Below are 19,378 nucleotides of genomic sequence, written 5' to 3'. Positions count from 1 at the left end.
CTCACAGACAGACCCAGCAGTGAGGCTGGGAAAACATGTCACTCCCTTTATCTCACTTAGCAATACCTCCATTGTCAAGTTAGCTGACACTGTGGTGGACCTGAATTTGGATAACATCGAGAAGGCCTATGTGGAGGAGATCAGGAACCTGGAGAACTGGTGCCAGAAGAATAACCTTCTCCTAAACATCAGCAAAACTAAGAAGCTGATTGTAGACTTCAGCACAAAGCAGGTGAGAAATTATGAGCCACTTTACATCAGTGAAGGAAGTTTTCCATTAAATAAAGCCTGCAGACAAGCGGTGAGCGGTAGCTAACATTCTTTAATCAAAACACACAAAGAACAGACAACCAAGCTTGTGGAGAGCCTACGTGACCGCGGGGCAGACGGTCAGCAGAGTCTCCCTGAGTCTAAGGCTTCGTTCACACTGCAGGTCTTAATGCTCAATTCCGATTTTTTGATCAAATCCGATTTTTTTGTCTGCTTGTTCACACTACAAATAAAATGCGACAGCAAACGCTCTCTAGTGTGAACGCTCAAAGCGGCCCACATGCGCAAAAGAAGACGTCACACACAACGTGCTCTGTTTAGACCCAGAGCAAACAATATTATTTGACTGATGGCCCTTAATATAAAGACTTCGGACTTCACGTTTCCCAATTTTTGCTTTAAGTTATTTTGTTATTTACATAATAATGCAGATAACCTAATAATTATCCTTATTGCTGTTTTAGAGAGGAGCGGTGCTTCGAAGGATAGTTGCAGATTTCTGTCAGCATCTACAGATTATACAGTACAAATAAAATGTTCACGTTTCTCCAACGTTGTCTTCCCAGCAGTTTCACCGGATGGCCAGGAAGCGTTCGCGATGTCTTATCGGGCGCTTCTCTGGCGCTGATAATTGGCGTCTGTCTTGTGTCAGTGACGTAAAAGACGGATTTAATGCGACTTGACCGTTCAAACAGCAGTCACTTTCTGAAACATCGGGTATGTATCGGATTCAGTACCACATACGAAAGTGACCCAGATCGGATTTGTGCCGTTCACACTGTCATACCATGATTGGATATGGGTCGCACAGGGTCAAAAAAAATCGGATTTGATGCGCTTTCGCCTGCAGTGTGAACGTAGCCTAACATGGCTCTCAGTTAAATACCTTCTTCAGGAACAAAAGGCAGTACACAGCTGTTTCACACCTTAAGGTTCACACTCCCTTGCTACCTCCCAGAGTCCTCAAAGAGACAAAATACTCTTCCCGTGGAGTTGTCTGCTTCCCCCAACTTCCTTACTAGACCCCCACCATTTGTCTTACTGTATGAGTGTAAGACATGTTAAAATCCAGCGGCACCAAGGCATCATACAATAAAATAATGTGATTAATACATAAGTAAAAGAAATTCCTATACAATCCCACCCTTTGATTCTTAAATCAAGAATCACATTAATACCAGAATTTCTTTCCTGACATTCTGTATATCACATCAACATTATTATTCACTTAAAGGAGTTTCACACTGTGTATCCTCACTTCATTGTTCTCTCCCCACCCTTTGTTCATCTTTAATCTTCCCCACAACCTAAGCTCTCACATGCAAATGGCAACAACAATGATACAGAGGAAAGGCCTTCTCCAGAGTGTCAAAATACTTTGCATGGCAAAGTGAAACAGCATTAGGTGGTCATTCCCAGTCACGGTCATGGCTCCTGGTGTCTGTGCCATCTACAGAGTCATAATTCCAACGCTGATCTCCCTCTGCACTGTCACCTTTGGAGCTTGGCACGCTCTCTTCATCCCTCGATTTCTGTTCCAACGAGGCTGTAGATTAGGAGCAGAGAAAGTCGTACACTCCTGTAGTCTTCCTCAACGTCAACGTAGAAACTCTTTTATTTTAAGATTTTGCTGTTCAAAATCTCCTCATGACAATCTTTTGGAAGCCCAGTGCCCACTTCTGCATAGCATTCCGTGTGTCACTTGTAAATAAAGCTCACTTGCAGTAAATCAGTGCCTGCACTTGCGTCCATCTCTCACCACTTCACATGACTGCTGCCGCAACTGTGACAAAAGGTTTGTCCACTATTTTTGATTTCTACCTGCAGGTGCTGAATTTGTAAAGCAGAGTTCTTGCAGAGCTGCTGTAATTCTTCCGGGCCTGCTGTGTCTTTTCCTCCTGATGGGACTCATAACCCTGGTTTTGCTTTGTAAGTACAACAGAAATGTAATTAGCATGCCAAAATCCTCACAGGCGATGCATGTATTTTATGATGATGTGTCCAACACAGTCACCCAAGGCAAATCTCAGTGGGAAATGGAGGCAGTGATGCTACACAAGCTTGTTGACAACGTGACCAATGAGAAAAACCAGTTACAAGAACCTGACAAGTAAACAATTTAAGCTTTTTAAAAATAAATAAATGTGGCAGCACGAGGTGAGAATAGAGTAAATACTCTTCACAGTTTAAAAGACAACGCCACTCTGGGAATTTCACCCAGAGAATACTGGAAGTAACACTAATCACCAAGGCAGTTAGGTTTGTTATACTCAGTACAGAGACGAGGTTCAATGATAAAACAAGTTGACAATTTATTAATAATTATTTAAAACACCGTATAAATGCACAATCATAAATATCCATGTACAAATATGCTTAAAAAGATATTCAGAGCTGAGGCTCACCAGTGGAGGGGCAGGGATGCCACGCACAAACTCAAACAAAGAAAACACACCAAGACACAAGTGCAACACAAAATCACACACTCACACTAATAAACTAAACAAGGCAGGTGTGTACACACAAAGGATCCCACCACCAAGGCACCCTGGTCTCCTCCACGTCGGCACTCCGCATCTGAATAAAAGAAACAAAGAAATGTTAATATATTACAAAAAAATAATATGTAGCGCTGGGGGATAACCCAACTGCAGGACCACACTGGTGATCTGCAGCTAGAAAAAGGGCCTCCCACCAGTGGCGTAACAAAAATCCAAACAACAGATCAAAACAGAAAAACAACATACAATCCGGATAAAACTTTAAAATCTGGAGCAAACGGAATCGCCGTGTTGCTCCAACTTGCCGTCTGCCCGACTACAAGTTAATCATCCGGTCAATTAATATGTACGCCAGCTGATTCCATAACCGGCATGCATATGGCCGCTGTCCACGCCGACGTCCACTTTAAAAAGCTGGCAGCAGCAGGAAAAGAAACCTCGCAACGGGAACAGACGGTAAAAGCAAAGCAGCAGCACTTCAGTTAGCGTGGGTTGCGTAAAACTAAGGCCCACACTTCCTGCAAAGCATAATAAGTAATTACTATAAAAGAACAACAAAAGGCAGAGATCGTAACAAAATTGAATTACGTACCGAGTAAAGCGCGTCATGAAACATGAGCAGAGTGGCTCATAGGAGGCTTCTACAGCTATGACCTAAAAACAATATCTGTTTACCACAAAGTAAGGTAATGTACACACTACAATGAGTAAACACCTACCAGCCGCGATAGAGGCTTCAGAATGATCTCTGCAACACCAAAGGGAAGTCAGGTGACCAAAAAGGAGATCACAGGTAAGCGATACAGGAATGCTCAAATGGCCACTATTTATACTAGCGCCCCCTAATGCGCCAGGCTGAAAGTGGGTTGAACCAAGGAATAACATTCATCCTGCCACATAAATATGAGTTTTAAGTTAGCTTTTCTTACTGTGTGCTTGCGTGGACAATACGTGACCCTGATAAGAATGAGCGCAAGGGAACGGATGGACAGGTCTTGGGAAAGCCTTTGAAAAGGACAGTTGTAAAGCATCATCATCATCATCAATGTAAATGTAAATTGAGGCTAATGTGAACAAAAATATGAATGTTCTATATGTTCATATGAACTTAGTTCTCTCTAACTTGACTTAATTTTAATTCTCAAGATCTGTGGTTTTCAGTGACAGTTGCTGACTTGAGCAAATTCTCAAAAACTCATTTGAGACAAATTATTACACCTGACATGCACTCCCTCTGAGACCACAAAATGTGAAAATGTTTGACATAACACTTTTTAACATATACAGCTTTTAAATGCATACATTGATTTCTTTTGTAAAACTGGATATGTTGTGTGCAGTGCTTTTTGTTTCTGTTTTACATGAAGTTCTTTGAATTTGTACCACTGATTGCTTCTTCAAAGCAATATTTTGAAAGGCTCATGATTGGGATTATATGGATCACAGTAAGACAAGATTAATATCATTTTCTTAAACAGCCTATAAACAAAACTGGGTGGCCTCTAATGGCAGTTTGTTCCAAGTTTCTTTGGAGCCGAAATCCTGGGAGGAAAGCCGACAAAACTGTCGTCAAAAAAGTGCAGACCTGATGATTATCAACAGCCGAGAGGAACAGGTTTGTGTGTGTGTTCAAACATAATACAGATGTGTGTAGAACAAAGAATTGAACACTGAATGAAAACAACTGATACACTGATGCATCACTTTAAGTTCTCTATGGTTACATTTTGTTTCTCTCTTTCTAAAAAAGAACTTTGTGAACCAGTTCAAGAAGAATTTGTGGATTGGACTGACTGACTCAGAGAGAGAGATGGGATATGGAAATGGGTGGATGGGACTCAAACGAGCACAAGGTTGAAATAAAAATAAAATCTGTCTGTTGTCCATAAAGTATTTTTGTGTTATTGTGTACTTTAACAAAATTAATTGGGTTAATAGGTTACTGAAAACAAAAGACTGACTGAATTGTTGAGCTTAATTCTTATAATTTTATCTGTATTACAGCTACTGGAATCAGGGGAATAAAGAGCCAAATGGTGGCACATGGCAAAATTGTGGAGAGATAAATAATTACAATGCAGAAGACAGCTGGAATGATGCACCATGTTCCAATAGACAATTCTGGATATGTGAGAAGAGAGTTTCTCCTTAACTTAACATCCACACCCAACAAATACTGCAGAACATGAAGCCATGAGATGACTCATATGGAAAAGATGTATATCAATCTTATAAAGTTTGTATCTGTCTTGTGTGAAACTTGTATGAAAAGCATACAAGAGTGAAAACAGATATAAGATCCCTTGAAAAATTATATAAATGAAACTTGTATGTTTTGGATACTTCCTAAAACAATATATGAAAGTAATGAGAAAGTGGCCACTTTCATGAGTAAATCATATATGCCTTATATGATTCCCTATATGAAGCAAGCCAAATCTGATGCAAGTCTTTGACTTTTATTTATTTTTATTTTTTTCTATTTTTTTCCATATGGGTATTCCTGACAAAGAGACAATCCTCAGCACTTTACATAGATGATGCATCCTCCTGGCAGCAATTTCAGAGCAATGACCACTCGTAATGATCTTTATATGCCCTTGTACAAGCAACACACTGTGTAGAAAAGTCAGCGTAGAGAAATTCAGGCACTCAGCCTGTCTCACACTAATCAAAGAGCTCCTTACATCACACAGTGTGGTTCATTTGCATTGCTTTTTCTCCAACTTAATTTAAATTTTATTTAAATTTAAATTTATTTTATTTAGAAAGGGGGACAATACATAATGAACATATTAACAAATGTAAATATGCCAGATTATAGCCTTAGGCACATCAATTATATTGCACAATCCCCAATATTATACATGCCCTGACTGTCCTGATATTGATCTGACCCATTACAATACTTGTTTCCCTTTTTGTAATACATTTAACTCTTTTTCACGTCCAATATAAAGCATGATTAATTAAACATGATTACGTGTTTGTGTGTCCCTCAGCCAACCTTTTAAGTGACTCTTAAAGATGGGTAGACTTGTACTTTCCCTCACTGACAGTGGAAGACGATTCCAGAAGCTCACTCCCTGATATGACAGAGCATTCTGTGAAAAGGAGGTCCGTCTAAATGCCAATTCACAATCACCTCTAACAGTGGCTCGAGTCAATCGAGACCCGGCAACACTGCTAGACTTTTGTTTAATTAGATCACTCATTGGTGGAGGCACCAGACCATGTATAACTTTGCATATTAGACAGGCAGATTGAAATAATTTGAAATTAGTAAAATTTAGAAACTTGTATTTATCTAAAATTTGACAATGGTGATATGACAAAAGTTTCATATGTAATATTTTCAATGCTCTTTTGTTGCATTATCAACTCAATAAACTAAAATCAAGATAACAATTAACAAAACCTCAAACAAACATAGGACAAGCTGACTTCCCGAAATGACACACAGGGGAACTTAAATACTGGCTTAGCCAAACCAAATGACACACAAGTGGGAAAACAAAATGGCTGCCACCTAACCAACTAATACAAAACAATTAAACAAACTTGAAGCTCACCATGTGTGGCTTGCCATCACTTGCATACTTCGATTGGCCCAATAGCAGCGAGACTAGTATGGGACCAACTTGTAATACAGTATTCAATATGAGCCAGTATCACAGAGTACAGGAAAGTAATCGCTGCTGTGTCTGTTCATGATGTGTGGATATGTCTAAAGTTCCGTATATTAACATTTACACTTTTCACTAAATTTTCAACATGTTTTTTTAAAGGGATAATTTCGAGACTAGTAGCACTCCCAAATACTTAAATTCCTCAACATTAATTAGTTCTTGTGCACAAACGACCTTGTGCACAAGGTCCACAAGTTCCATTCATCCAACGTGTGAAACCTGCTGTGAGGACAATTAAAGTGTGGCCAGAGGGGACAGACGCAGATTTAAAAACACTGGAATACGTTCACCCACACAGACCTGGACCAGTACGCCTCATCTGTACTGGATTACATCTCCAAAACCACAGACAGTGTCACCACCCAGAAACGGATTACCATGTACCCCAACCAGAAGCCTTGGATGAACCGGGATGTTCGTCTCCTCCTGAAGGCCCACAACACCTCCTTTAGGTCAGGAGATGCACATGCCTACAGTACAGCCAGGGCTAATCTAAAGAAGGGTATCAAAAAAGCCAAACACCATTACAAAAAGAAGGTAGAAAAACACTTCTCCAACTCCAACCCCTGATGCATGTGGCAAGGACTCCAGACCATTACAGACTACAGGACCACCGACCCCTCCCCCACATCCTCTGATGTCTCCTTCCTCAACGAGCTCAACAACTTTTATGCTCGTTTTGAGCGAGGGAATCCCACAACCACAACCAAAGCAGACATGATGGCAGACCACCAACCTCTGACTCTGACTTCAGTTCAGCATTCAATACAATCCTCCCCTCACAACTCATCAGGAAACTGACAGACCTGGGCATCAGTTCCCTCATGTGCAAATGGTTACTGGACTTCCTGACCAACCGCCCCCAACATGTCCGGCTGGATAACCACTGCTGTGATGATCCCTTTCCTCTACTCCCTCTTCACCCATGACTGCAGACCTGCCGATGGTTCTAACACCATCATTAAGTTTGCAGATGACACCATGGTGATTGGCCTCATCAATGACAACAATGAGGCCGCCTACAGGGAGGAGGTGGATCGTCTGGCTGAGTGGTGCGACACAAACAACCTGCTGCTCAACACCGAGAAGACCAAGGAGCTCATCGACTACAGGAGGAATGCTGACCCACATCCACCCATCTACATTAAGGGGACGGCTGTGGAGCGTGTGAGCAGCTTCAAGTTCCTGGGAGTCCACATCTCCGAGGATCTCATCTGGATGACCAACTGCTCCAAGCTGGCCAAGAAGGCTCACCAGCGCCTCTTCTTCTTGAGGACTCTGAGGAAGAACCACCTGTCCTCAGACATCCTGGTGAACTTCTATCGCTGCACCATCGAGAGCATCCTGACCAACTGTATAACAGTTTAGTACGGGAACTGCTCTGCCTCGGACCGGAAGGCGTTGCAGAGGGTTGTGAAAACTGCCCAGCACATCGCCGGAGCACCACTTCCTGCCATAAAGGACATCTACAGGAAGCGGTGTCTGAAAAGGGCTGGGAAAATCATCAAAGACCCCAGTCACCCAGCACATGGACTCTTCACCCTCCTGCCCCCTGGGAGGCACTACAGGAGCCTCCGGACTAAGACCACCAGGTACCGGAACAGCTTCTTCCCCACAGCTGTCAGACTCCTGAACTCTGCCTCCTGACATCTGACCCACGTTAAACACATGGACTGGACATACAAACACCCACAACCACCTACACACACACACATACACACAATAATAACATTCGACCATTCATGTGATTCAGTCAGATAAATAGAATGGTAAATGGCCTGTATTTGTATAGCGCTTTACTAGTCCCTAAGGACCCCAAAGCACTTTACACATCCAGTCATCCACCCACACACACTGGTGATAGCAAGCTACATTGTAGCCACAGCCACCCTGGGGAGCACTGACAGAAGCGAGGCTGCCGGACACTGGCGCCACCGGGCCCTCTGACCACCACCAGTAGGCAACGGGTGAAGCGTCTTGCCCAAGGACACAACGACCAAGACTGTCCAAGCCGGGGCTCGAACCGGCAACCTTCCAAATACAAGGCGAAATCCCAACTCTTGCGCCACGATTGCCAAATAGAACAGCACAACTGTTTTTTATTTTAAAAAAAAAGATACTTACAATTGTAACTTGCTTATTTTTAAAATCACCAGTATGTTTCAAACAATATTTATACTATAACTATATTTTCATTCTTTTTTCTAGTTTTTTCTTTCTCATCTTCTTAGCATAAGCTCCTTGAACTGGGGGCTTTTGATATGCAGTGTTGGGAAGGTTACTTTTAAAATGTATTCCACTACAGATTACAGAATACATGCCCCAAAATGTATTTTGTAACGTATTCCGTTACGTTACTCAATGAGAGTAACGTATTCTGAATACTTTGGATTACTTAATATATTATCATGCTTTTTACAACTACGTGAATTTACTATTGCTGTGTGATTTATTACTGTTACTTAAGGTCCGCGGCTCCGAACCATAGTAAAGGGACCTCTGGCTAATACGTCGGGTTCCCTGTCGGGCTCGTAGCTGAAAAATAGCTTTACTTTGTTGTGTGGGTCAAGTTTTCTTGACCCACACAACAAAGTGAGAGGTGAAAGACAGAGAGAGGCGTTGAAAGGCTGCTCCAACAGAACGTATTGTATTGGAGGAAAACACGAACACAGTGTACAGTCGAGTCTTAATAGCCTACTTACAACTGGGCTCATAAGGCACTATTTTTGGCTGCAGTGGTTATTATGATATTTACCTGCTTCCATCTCCCGTTTCTGGTCGGTGACAGCTCGTACTTTTCCACTCTCCTTTTTCTCCCTCCTCGCGCTCACAGACACATAACAGGTATGGCAGTCCATTCTCCCTGCAGCACGGACTACACTGCCCATGAGGCTACATTCTTTAGGGCGATGCCTGTAACACTCTGCCTATTGCCTTCATATTAAATCATTAAAAAAAACATTTCTTCACGTCATTATGAGACGCGAGATTGAGATACAGGCATTAGAGCCTCTTAATGCGTGTTTTGTTTGGGTTTCCAAAAATAGAGAGGGCATAGACTAACATATGAAACAGGGAAACACCGCCGTGTAATCCCTATATTTCAACAAAGTAACTGTATTCTGAATGCTACCTTTTTAAACGGTAACTGTAACGAAATAAAGCTACTCATATTTTGTATTTTAAATACGTAACGGTGGTACATGTATTCTGTTACTCCCCAACACTGCCCATGTGTTTCCACTTCCCCTGATCACCTCCTGTCTGTATATAGTGTTGCGAAATCAGTTTTACCCCGGTTCTTTTATTCGTCGAAACTTCCAGAGACGGCACCGGAACTCAGTAGTCATTTCACAAAACCTTTATTCATCTTTATTTAAGCATGCACTTCTAGAAGGGAAGACGAGGCCGGTGTATCCCTCTGCAAATCTTCACCCCTTTGTTAGTTACAGCCAGCTTTATAGAGGCGTCCCCATCATAAAACCCCCTACGGTGTGCTGCAAACTCTGTGTGTGTCTATGTGTACGAGCACATGAATGCCTACATGTGCGCGTTCCCACGTGTCTATGTGACTTCACAGTTTGCAACAATTCGCGACACGGCCTCCTGCCGCAATTTCTGCACACCACAAACACACACTTTAGACACAAATTATTTTTGTTACTTTAATTGACTCCCATACTTCAGACGAGACGCCGACTCTAACGGCGCTTTCACACAACTACACAGTCTATACACACTGCAGTCAGTGGGCTGAGCCAAGCAGTCGTTCTCTCACTAACAAAGCAACTTGCCCCCACTCTCATGCAGGTTATCAACCGTGACTAGGATCCAACACCTAGCTTTAGTTATTTAGGGCGCCCCCGGTGCCCAGGTCACCACCCCGGCAAATCCCAAGGACGCGTCCGACCAAGGGTGGAGTTGCCAAACTCGGAGCGCACACGGCCCTCAGCCGGCGACGAGGCCTTTCAGCCCCGCTTTCTAACTAATAGTAACACACGTTTCCTGCTTTAACGCACGAGGACGGATCATGCACCGCCACTTTTTTCCTAATAACTAAGACGGATGAAACACCGATTCTATTAATCCGTAACAAAAGTCTCCTGCTTTAACGCACTGAGATTTTCTTACGGGGCGCTAAACATCAACTTGGAGTTCTTACAAAAGTCTCTTGCTTTAGTCGCTCACAGTACGCTAAACATCAACTTGGAGTTCTTAAAAAAGTCTCTTGCTTTAACGCACTGAGACGGACGCTAGCCGCCTTTTTTTCTACTGAGTGAATTTACACTGCGATACGTTCAACTTAGCGAACAGATAATTTAGGCTTTAAACAATATGCACGGTTCGAAAATAAACAGGTCGTGCTTACCTTTTAATCATGTGAGCTAGCTCTCTGTTCAACTCGTTTCACGATCTCAGCTCTGCCAATTCATCCTCGCTGGGCCTCGAGCGAATCCCGGGTTTCGGCACCAAAACTGTTGCGAAATCAGTTTTACCCCGGTTCTTTTATTCGTCGAAACTTCCAGAGACGGCACCGGAACTCAGTAGTCATTTCACAAAACCTTTATTCATCTTTATTTAAGCATGCACTTCTAGAAGGGAAGACGAGGCCGGTGTATCCCTCTGCAAATCTTCACCCCTTTGTTAGTTACAGCCAGCTTTATAGAGGCGTCCCCATCATAAAACCCCCTACGGTGTGCTGCAAACTCTGTGTGTGTCTATGTGCACGAGCACATGAATGCCTACATGTGCGCGTTCCCACGTGTCTATGTGAGTGCTCGTGTGTGACTGTGTACGCATACCTGTGTGTATGTGGGAGTGCACATGAGTGAGTGTGCGTGTGGATGTGTGTGTGTGACAGTTAAAACACTGTGGGTGTAGGTGACTCCCTAGATCATAAAACCCATCTCCCTTCCAGACCACAGTTATCCAGTTACAAATGTTGAGACCCCCACCCAAACATCCTCTGGGTAATTTCCCCTCAGCATTAACTCCTCTGTTTTACTTCCACGGTTCAGCTGGGGAGGGGTCTCCTACAATCTACTCCTAAGTTCACAACACAGTGAGGCCTTTATTATATTGAGGGCAGTGTCAGTGTCTCTACAATAGTTCTACATTCTATGTTAACACATTTCTAAACTCTAAAATCAGCTAAACACTCCTACAATAGTCTGTGACTTTTCATTCTTTGTAATGTTGTCTGTTATGTTTTACACCATGTTTCCAGGTTCCCGTGTTTAAAGTCCATTTTTTTTCATGTTTAATTGTAGTTTAACCAGTTTAGGTTAGTGTTTAGTTTCGTATTGGTTCACCTTGCCCTTTGTTTTGCACCTTTTGATCAGCCTTCAATAAACAGCTTGCCTTTTGTTAAGATATAGATTTGCTTCTAAGTGTCTGCATTTGGGTCCTTCTCCTGTCTCCACATGGCTTGCCAGTGCAGACAGTGACAGCACAGACTGACTCTGCTGGAGGAAACAGGGCCGTAAATTTCTGGGTTTAGAGAAGCTCTCTTTCCCCTTTTCCTTTCTCCCTCCCTATTTCTGTATGCAGGTCTGACTGGAGTGCAAGAGGTGGTTGCCACAGTAATGAGAGTGTTTCCTGCAAAAGGGTAATCTCTATATAAGGAGATGTCCAGAGAGGTGCAGAGGAAGAAACGTGAGCTGGTATGAAACATAAGGCCACCCTCAACTGATTCTTCCAGTCATGTTTTCATTCGGTTTCAGTGACCCGCAGTAAAGATGTTTACTGCCTGTGTGTTGTGCTCTTTGTTCATTTGGGTCCCCTGAGTGAGCAAAGAGACACGCTAGCCATTTTTCAGCTTGAACCTTTAACTGCTTAATAAATTTAATAAAATGCACTTAGAACATATTTGTCTCCTCTGTCTCAAAAATGAACACAACATTTGTCTGATTTTTTTTTAATTATTATTTTGTGTATTATTCTTCTAAGTTGTGTTTTTGGTGATTTTTTTCAGTGATATATTATTTTATATTATTTATTTTATGCTTTTTGTTGACTAAGTTGATATTCTAAAGCAATTTATTTCATTTGATTTATTACATTATTGTAAGGTCTACAAATCTCCTTCCAGTATGGCTGGAGGAGGGCCGGCCTTAGCAGATGCACAACACGTACAGTTCATGGTTTTCTGTATTTCTATATATTACAGTGTTTGAAAGTAAAGAGCCCGGAGATCCAGAACTGTCTTCTGCCTCTTACTTATGAGCCAGAACACAAAGCATTGGCTGCAGTAATGCACACGAATGGGTTACAATAACAATGCATGTGTTTTCTAAAGAGTAAAAGTTAGAAACAGCAGAATATAGAGCAGGAAAGTAGAATGGTTAAAATAGCACAAATTCGCAGAAGTAGTAATAGAATAAAACACGTATGTAAGCAACTTGAAGGAAAAAGAGGAAGAATAAAGAATAAACAGAAACAAAACACAATTGTGTGAATTGTTTACAGCATTTACAGAATTAATAATCAGCTAGGAGACTATACACAAGGGAGACAGCAAGATGGACATCACAACATGACACCATGAGAAAAAAAACAAATAGAAATGCTTTTTGTTTTTTGCATGAATAACACCTTGTTGTGACAAAATTCACATTTTTTTTTGAGACAATGAGCAGGCATTTGAGTACAAAGACAAAGCAACAGAACAGGCTGTTACAGGCTGCCGGATACTGGCGCCACCGGGCCCTCTGACCACCACCAGTAGGCAACGGGTGAAGTGTCATGCCCAAGGACACATTGACCGAGACTGTCGGAGCCGGGGCTCGAACCAGCAACCTTCCGATTACAAGACAAACTGCCAACTCTTGCGCCACGATCATGCATTTATCTCTAACAACATTTTTGTCTCTTTAACACTTTAACAAATGTAGCTTTTTAAAAAGCATGGTGAGGCAGGAATCCTGGGTTTGTGTGGTGTGTGGAGTTTGCATGTTCTCCCTATGTTTGCATGGTTTCACTCATTCTCTAGTGGGTTATGATCATTCAAAATTCCCCATAGGAGTAAATGTAGTTGAAAATGGTTGTCTGTCTCTGTGTTACCCCTGTGTCAGACTGCCAATCTGCCTCTGAACACATGCCAACCCCCCCGCGGCCGAGGTAAGGATAAGTGCTATAGAATGGATGGACAGATCTTGAGAAAGGCCTTTGAAAAGTAAAGTTGTAAATGTAATGTCAATTTGAACTAAGTCTAATGTGAGTGAAAATATCAACATTCTATATGTTCACATTTAGACGGTTTCTAATAGCTTGTTGATTGTTAAAACCTGCATAGACAAAAAAAAAAAAGATGTTTAACTGGCTTCTTAGCTCCAATTATATCTGCAGCCTTCTTCAGTTCTCACACGGCTGAATATAGATGTGGTAATGCTTGTAACACCATCAAGACTTCAAAACAAGAAGAGGACAAAAGAGAAAAGATCATTTCTCTCTAACTTCTCTCTAACTCTAAGTGGTGGTTTTCAGTGACAATTGCTGACTCGAACAACATTATTAGAGACAAATTATTAGATGTGAAAGCACTCCCTCTGAGGCCACACAACACAAAATTGTAAAATGTTTAACATATACAGCACATACAGTTTCAGGGAATTTATATCCAGATTTTACATAAAACTTGATAAATTGTGCTTAGTCATGTGTGTATATATATTTACTGAAGTGCTTTTAATTCTATGTATGCTACCTATCACAAAGCAAGCACAAATTATTATTCTGTTTTTCTTAAACAGATTGCCAAGAAAACTGGGTGGCCTTCAGTGATAGTTTGTACCAAATTTCTTCAGAGCAGAAATCCTGGGAAGAAAGTAGACGAGACTGCCTTAAAAAAGGTTCAGACCTGATGATTATCAACAGCCGAGAAGAACAGGTTTGTGTGTGTGCAAACATAGATGTGTGCAGAAGAAAGAATGATGATACATCACTTTAAGTTCTGAATGTGTACATTTAATTTTTCTCTTTCTAAATAAAGAACTTTGTGAACAAGTTCAAGAAGCATTTGTGGATTGGACTGACTGACTCAGAGACAGAGGGGACATGGAAATGGGTGGATGGGACTCAAATGCCTTCAGCAAGGTTGAAATAAAAATTTAATCTCTTTCTTGTCCATAAAGTCTTTTTATGTCATCAAGTACATTAACAAAATTATTTGGTTAATATCTTGTTACTAAAAACCAAAGACTGACTGACCTGTTGAGTTTAACTCTTATAATTTTATCTGTATTTCAGCTACTGGAATAGTGGGGAACCAAATGGTGGCAGAAATGAAAACTGTGGAGAGATAAGAACTTACAACTCAGAAAACAGCTTGAATGATGCACCATGTTCCAATGCAAAATTCTGGATATGTGAGAAGAGAGTTTCTCCATAATTTAACATCCACGCCCAACAAATACTGCAAAACACGGAGCCATGAGATCAACTTCTGAAATGAAGCTGACCAGAAAGCAGTGGACACTTACAGCGAGTAAAATAAGTCACCAATTTTCTGAGTAAACATATTTCTAAAGGTATTCTATTATATAAAATTCTTGCCATGTCAGTAACAATCCATCCAGTCCATACAAGTCATTATTACAAGCATGTATAATAATGAAAAATGACACGGAAAAAGTATTGAACACATGAAAAAGGTGCAAAAAGGCATGGAGAGTTGTGACACCAGCTGAACTGTATTAGTAATAAGAAAGCAATTCTGTCACTTAGGCAAATTACTATCAGCTGGTTCAGTCTCAACTGATGGGCTATTGTTAGATTTGTATTGTTGATTGTCATTTATGCTTAGAAATATCTGCTCATATATGCGTATAATCAATGTCATGTTGGTAGAGGTTTGATCCTTACTAGTCTGCAAACACTTTGTGTGCATTCCAGAGTGCTCTGGCATTCACACCCACACCCTGGGAGCATGGGAGAGGTCGTACCTTCTCTTATTGTTTTATGGTAGGATAAACGTAGCTATGTCAGTTTTAGGCTAAGTGCCTTTTGTTTAGATGAACTGCTGGACTTCCAGGCCAGCAGGTTTAGGGAAGTCGTTTATGGGGTCACACTCTGACCCCCCCCCCCCCACACACACTTACACAACGCACAGGCAAGGTACTCTTTGTTTGTATGTAGATGTCATATGTTAATGAACCTATGTATATTCATGTAACCTCAATAAAAGAGCAGTGTTACGGGGGAGCGGACGAGAGCGACTGGGGTCAAGCGAAGGAACGGCGCTTGTCGTGGTTCTCTCCCTCATATATGAGTAACACAAAGAACTTTGCCTACTTGGTGTTTAATGCTTTTTGCTGTGTAACTGAATCGTATTGAACGTTCCAGCGAATGGGGTTAAGCTACAAACCTATCAGCTATAAAAAGCTGTGTCATTACTGAGGTTTTGCTCAACAAACATCTCATGATGGGTAAAACCAATGTGGTCTCTTGAGACTGTTGCAACACATATTGATAACATTGGTTACAGAAGGATTTCTAAACTACTGAAGGTTCCAGTGAGCACTGTTGGGGTAAAAAAAAGAAGTTGAAAGAACATAATTTCACCATAAATCGATCAAGACCTGATGATCCCAAAAAGATTTTAGACAGAGAAGTGAAAACGATTATTAAAAGAGATGTTCAAGGCCAAGGACCCCTTGCAGAAAGCTACAGAAACTAGCTGATACCAGTGGCGGAGCGGGGGGGTGGCTTACTGGGCTTAAGCCCGGGTTGTTTTTTCAGAAGCCCGGGGTCTTTTGGAGTGTAATTTTTGTCAGCCAGGCATTTTAGATGCCTGGCTGACAACTGTATAAAACAAAAACTACACACAATATTCGAAGCACATAGTGCACACTGTGGGAATTTACGACTGTGCGTAAATCCCCCCTAATATTGGTATGATCCGAGCTCAGACACTAAGCGACTGAGCGAGGGGGCGGGGGGAGCTGCTGCCTGCGAGTGCGCTGTTGGAGAAACGGAGCCAGGCAGACAGAGGAGAACTGAAGTTCACCCAGGTACCAAAGCAAATCATTCGTACTGTACAAAGAATGTAAATATGACGGTGAATCACGAAAGATTGATATCAAACTGATCACTTGACCCATATTACGTTACTTGCTCTTCGAGTGAATCAACAAATGGCGAAATGAAAAGCCGAACAACAACAATGCTGTTTCTTTAGAGAGTCTCAGCTTACATGTGTGTTTATTTCATATTTTCAGTTGTTACCCTCCACGGCTAAATAAATCGGTTTCAGTAATGTACTGATATACAAGAATGGACATAAGTGGCTTCTTTCATAGAAAAAACTCTGGTAGGTGTTATTTTATATATTATGTTTTGTATGTTGTTCAGTATATTTCTATGCAAAACAAGAGGAATTTCAATACACAGCAGTATATTCACAGTTTAAACCAGATATTTACATACACTTTATGGAAAACACAAGAACATTTTTTTTACTGTACAACATCAATTTAGAGTAAACTTGTTTTGTTTCGGATAAATAAATATTGAAATATCTTTTGAATTAGTTAAATGTCCGAATAAAGAGAGACAGAACTGTCTATTTTCTATCACTTTCATGAAATTTAGGAGTACATGTACACTAAGTTTATTGTTAATTAATAAGAAAATTCCAGACGATTCCATTCTGAGCTGAAGAAGCTTCTGATTGGTTAGTAGAGTCCATGTGAGTAAATTGGTGGCACAGCTGTGGATGCATATAAGGCAAAACACAGAGCCTGTTTCTGTGACATGGAAAAATGAAGAGATGTCAACCAAAACACCAGGAAAAGAATTGTGGAGCTCCATTAGTGTGGCTCAATTTTGAATACAATTTGGTGCCATTTACAATTAAGAAACACAGATAGTTTCTCTCTTTACTCTTAAAGTTAACAAATATGTTTTTTATATTTATCAATCTAAAAAAATAAACATTTAGTCGGATTTGATGTTACAATTAAAAAAGTATTTGTGTCTTTATCTGAAGAGTTTGTAAATATCTGGTTTCAACTGTATATTTGATGATGTTGGTGTTTGGCTTGATTGTCAGCACAGAGAGAGAGAGAGGAACAGAGATGGAACAAGAGCAGGTGACACAGACATTTTAGTCAAAAGTACCACCGTATCATAGGTACTCATGTATCTTGTACCTAGTGTTTCTTTTCAGGTTTGCTATTTTTCAAATTCTATATTTATTAAGTTATGCAGGCTTGTTTGCACAACAAGTTCAAATAATTATATAAACTTTTCTCAATCTAAATAGTGGACTTTGGTAGAATTAAAAAATAAGTGTAGTGCAGGTCTATGATGATATTTAGTGCTACTATCATCTAGTTTTGATTCTGATTCTTTCAGTCATTTCTAACCCCCCCACCCCGCCCCCCACCCCCAAATTCCACATGCGTACTACCCATTAGGGCTAAGCCCCGGGTGTATCAAATGTCTGCCTCCGCCTCTGGCTGATACAATCATTTTGAAGGAAATAAGTAATGCACGCAACTGCCATGGCCTGTGTAAACGTTCAATGTGGAATACTCCATTGGTGAAGAAATAGCATATTAAAGCGCATTCAGAGTTTGCTGAACCACACTTTGACAACCCTGCGCACAGCTGCTTAAAGCTGTAGCATCCAGATTACTTACGTAGTCAGCTACTTCCGTGCAACTGATATAAGATGCGTTAAGCTGAACACAGCTTCAACCGTCTGTTTGTTGAAAAATAGTAAGGGACCGCATTTTCTTGTTAGTAACTGTAATGGCATTGTAACGATAGGAGTAGTAATTAGTTAGATTACCCGTTACTGAAAAAAGTAACGGCGTTACTGACGGCAACTAACACCGTTATTCCCATCACTGCTTATAATGTGTGATATATTTTAAATTCTTTCAAGTGGAAAAAGTGCTGCAGCTAGTACTAAGTGCATATTCAAATACAAAGACAAATGCAGTCAAAACCTCTAACACAGTCCTGAGGAGTGCCATCAGATCTCAGTTCCCTGTTAAAAAGAGAACTGCTTGTGTCAATATATTTTCACACAGGTCAGAGCTACTACACACAACTACAGAGACTCTCGCAAAGCACTGATCACCTCAGAGACTTAAAGACCCAACTAAACCTCCAATACAGATAAAAATCATGGATGCAGTCTATGCGAGTACGGATGAAGTATTAGGTTGTCGCAGAAAGTTTCAAAGGGAGCATCAAACTGTGGAAGACATTTATGTGAATCATGAAGTGATCCAAACCGTACAACGGAAAACAACTGGACCTTCACCCCCAGGTAAAAACCACAAACCTATCTATAGATATTACAATTACGTGTTGCTAAAGTTTTGTGCACAAATCTAAAAATGAAACTGAAAATTCTATACAAACTGTCTGAAGAAAAAAGACTTAATTCAGGAAAAAGTAATCTAGAGTCTGGCTTGCTGTAGTGTTACTGTAGTTTTGGATTTTTTGTTGGCTGTTAATTTTGATCGAGATATACAGTTTTGTTTTTATCTGGGTTTACACTCAGCTGTTTTCCAGAATGTGTGGGTTTTTCAGTTTAGTTTTTATTTAATGTCTGTATTTACTTTAGTTTTGATTAGTTTCAAGGTTAATTTAAACACCATTTGGAACGAGCGCTGAAGAGAAAACAATACAATACAAATACTTTGAAACTAACAGTATTTGTGTCGTTGCCACCAAGACTCATTCTCAGATGCTGATTTTAGATAAAAATAGCAATTGGTGTTATAATAAAATGTATGAGGATATAGGGCTGTGCGATATGACCAAAATCTCATATCCCGATATAAGAATTCTATCATCCCGATAACGATATAAATCACAAAAATGTAACATTTTCTGTAAATTCTGTGAATCTCGGGCAGCTCGACTTGCGGGAAGTGTTTCCAGCTGCGCGTCATGTAGCTG

General features: G+C 40.8%; 1 protein-coding gene and 1 long non-coding RNA gene across 3 annotated transcripts; one reads left to right on the top strand and one right to left on the bottom strand.

Moving 5' to 3' along the window:
- Positions 1-302: 302 nt before the first annotated feature.
- LOC146385274 (uncharacterized) lies at positions 303-3,576 on the bottom strand. 2 transcript variants are annotated; one of them, XR_014800468.1, is made up of 2 exons: positions 3,364-3,576; positions 303-3,289 (listed from the first exon to the last, which is right to left on the bottom strand). It is a non-coding gene; the product is annotated as an uncharacterized LOC146385274 (long non-coding RNA). The 2 variants fall into 2 exon arrangements; XR_014800469.1 differs by having other exon boundaries at positions 303-2,847.
- An 8,511-nt stretch (positions 3,577-12,087) lies between these two features.
- Positions 12,088-14,849, top strand: LOC146385273 (CD209 antigen-like protein A). Its single transcript, XM_084929930.1, has 5 exons — positions 12,088-12,123; positions 13,534-13,579; positions 14,212-14,348; positions 14,451-14,554; positions 14,708-14,849. Exons 1-5 carry the CDS (start codon positions 12,088-12,090, stop codon positions 14,847-14,849), a joined length of 465 nt encoding a protein of 154 aa, XP_084786056.1.
- Positions 14,850-19,378: the final 4,529 nt, after the last annotated feature.

The sequence above is a fragment of the Perissodus microlepis genome, chromosome 6 (assembly GCF_051167445.1).
Source record: "Perissodus microlepis isolate ML-2025 ecotype Zambia chromosome 6, ASM5116744v1, whole genome shotgun sequence".
Lineage (NCBI taxonomy): Eukaryota > Metazoa > Chordata > Actinopteri > Cichliformes > Cichlidae > Perissodus > Perissodus microlepis.
This window is presented reverse-complemented; position numbering and strand designations above follow the sequence as displayed.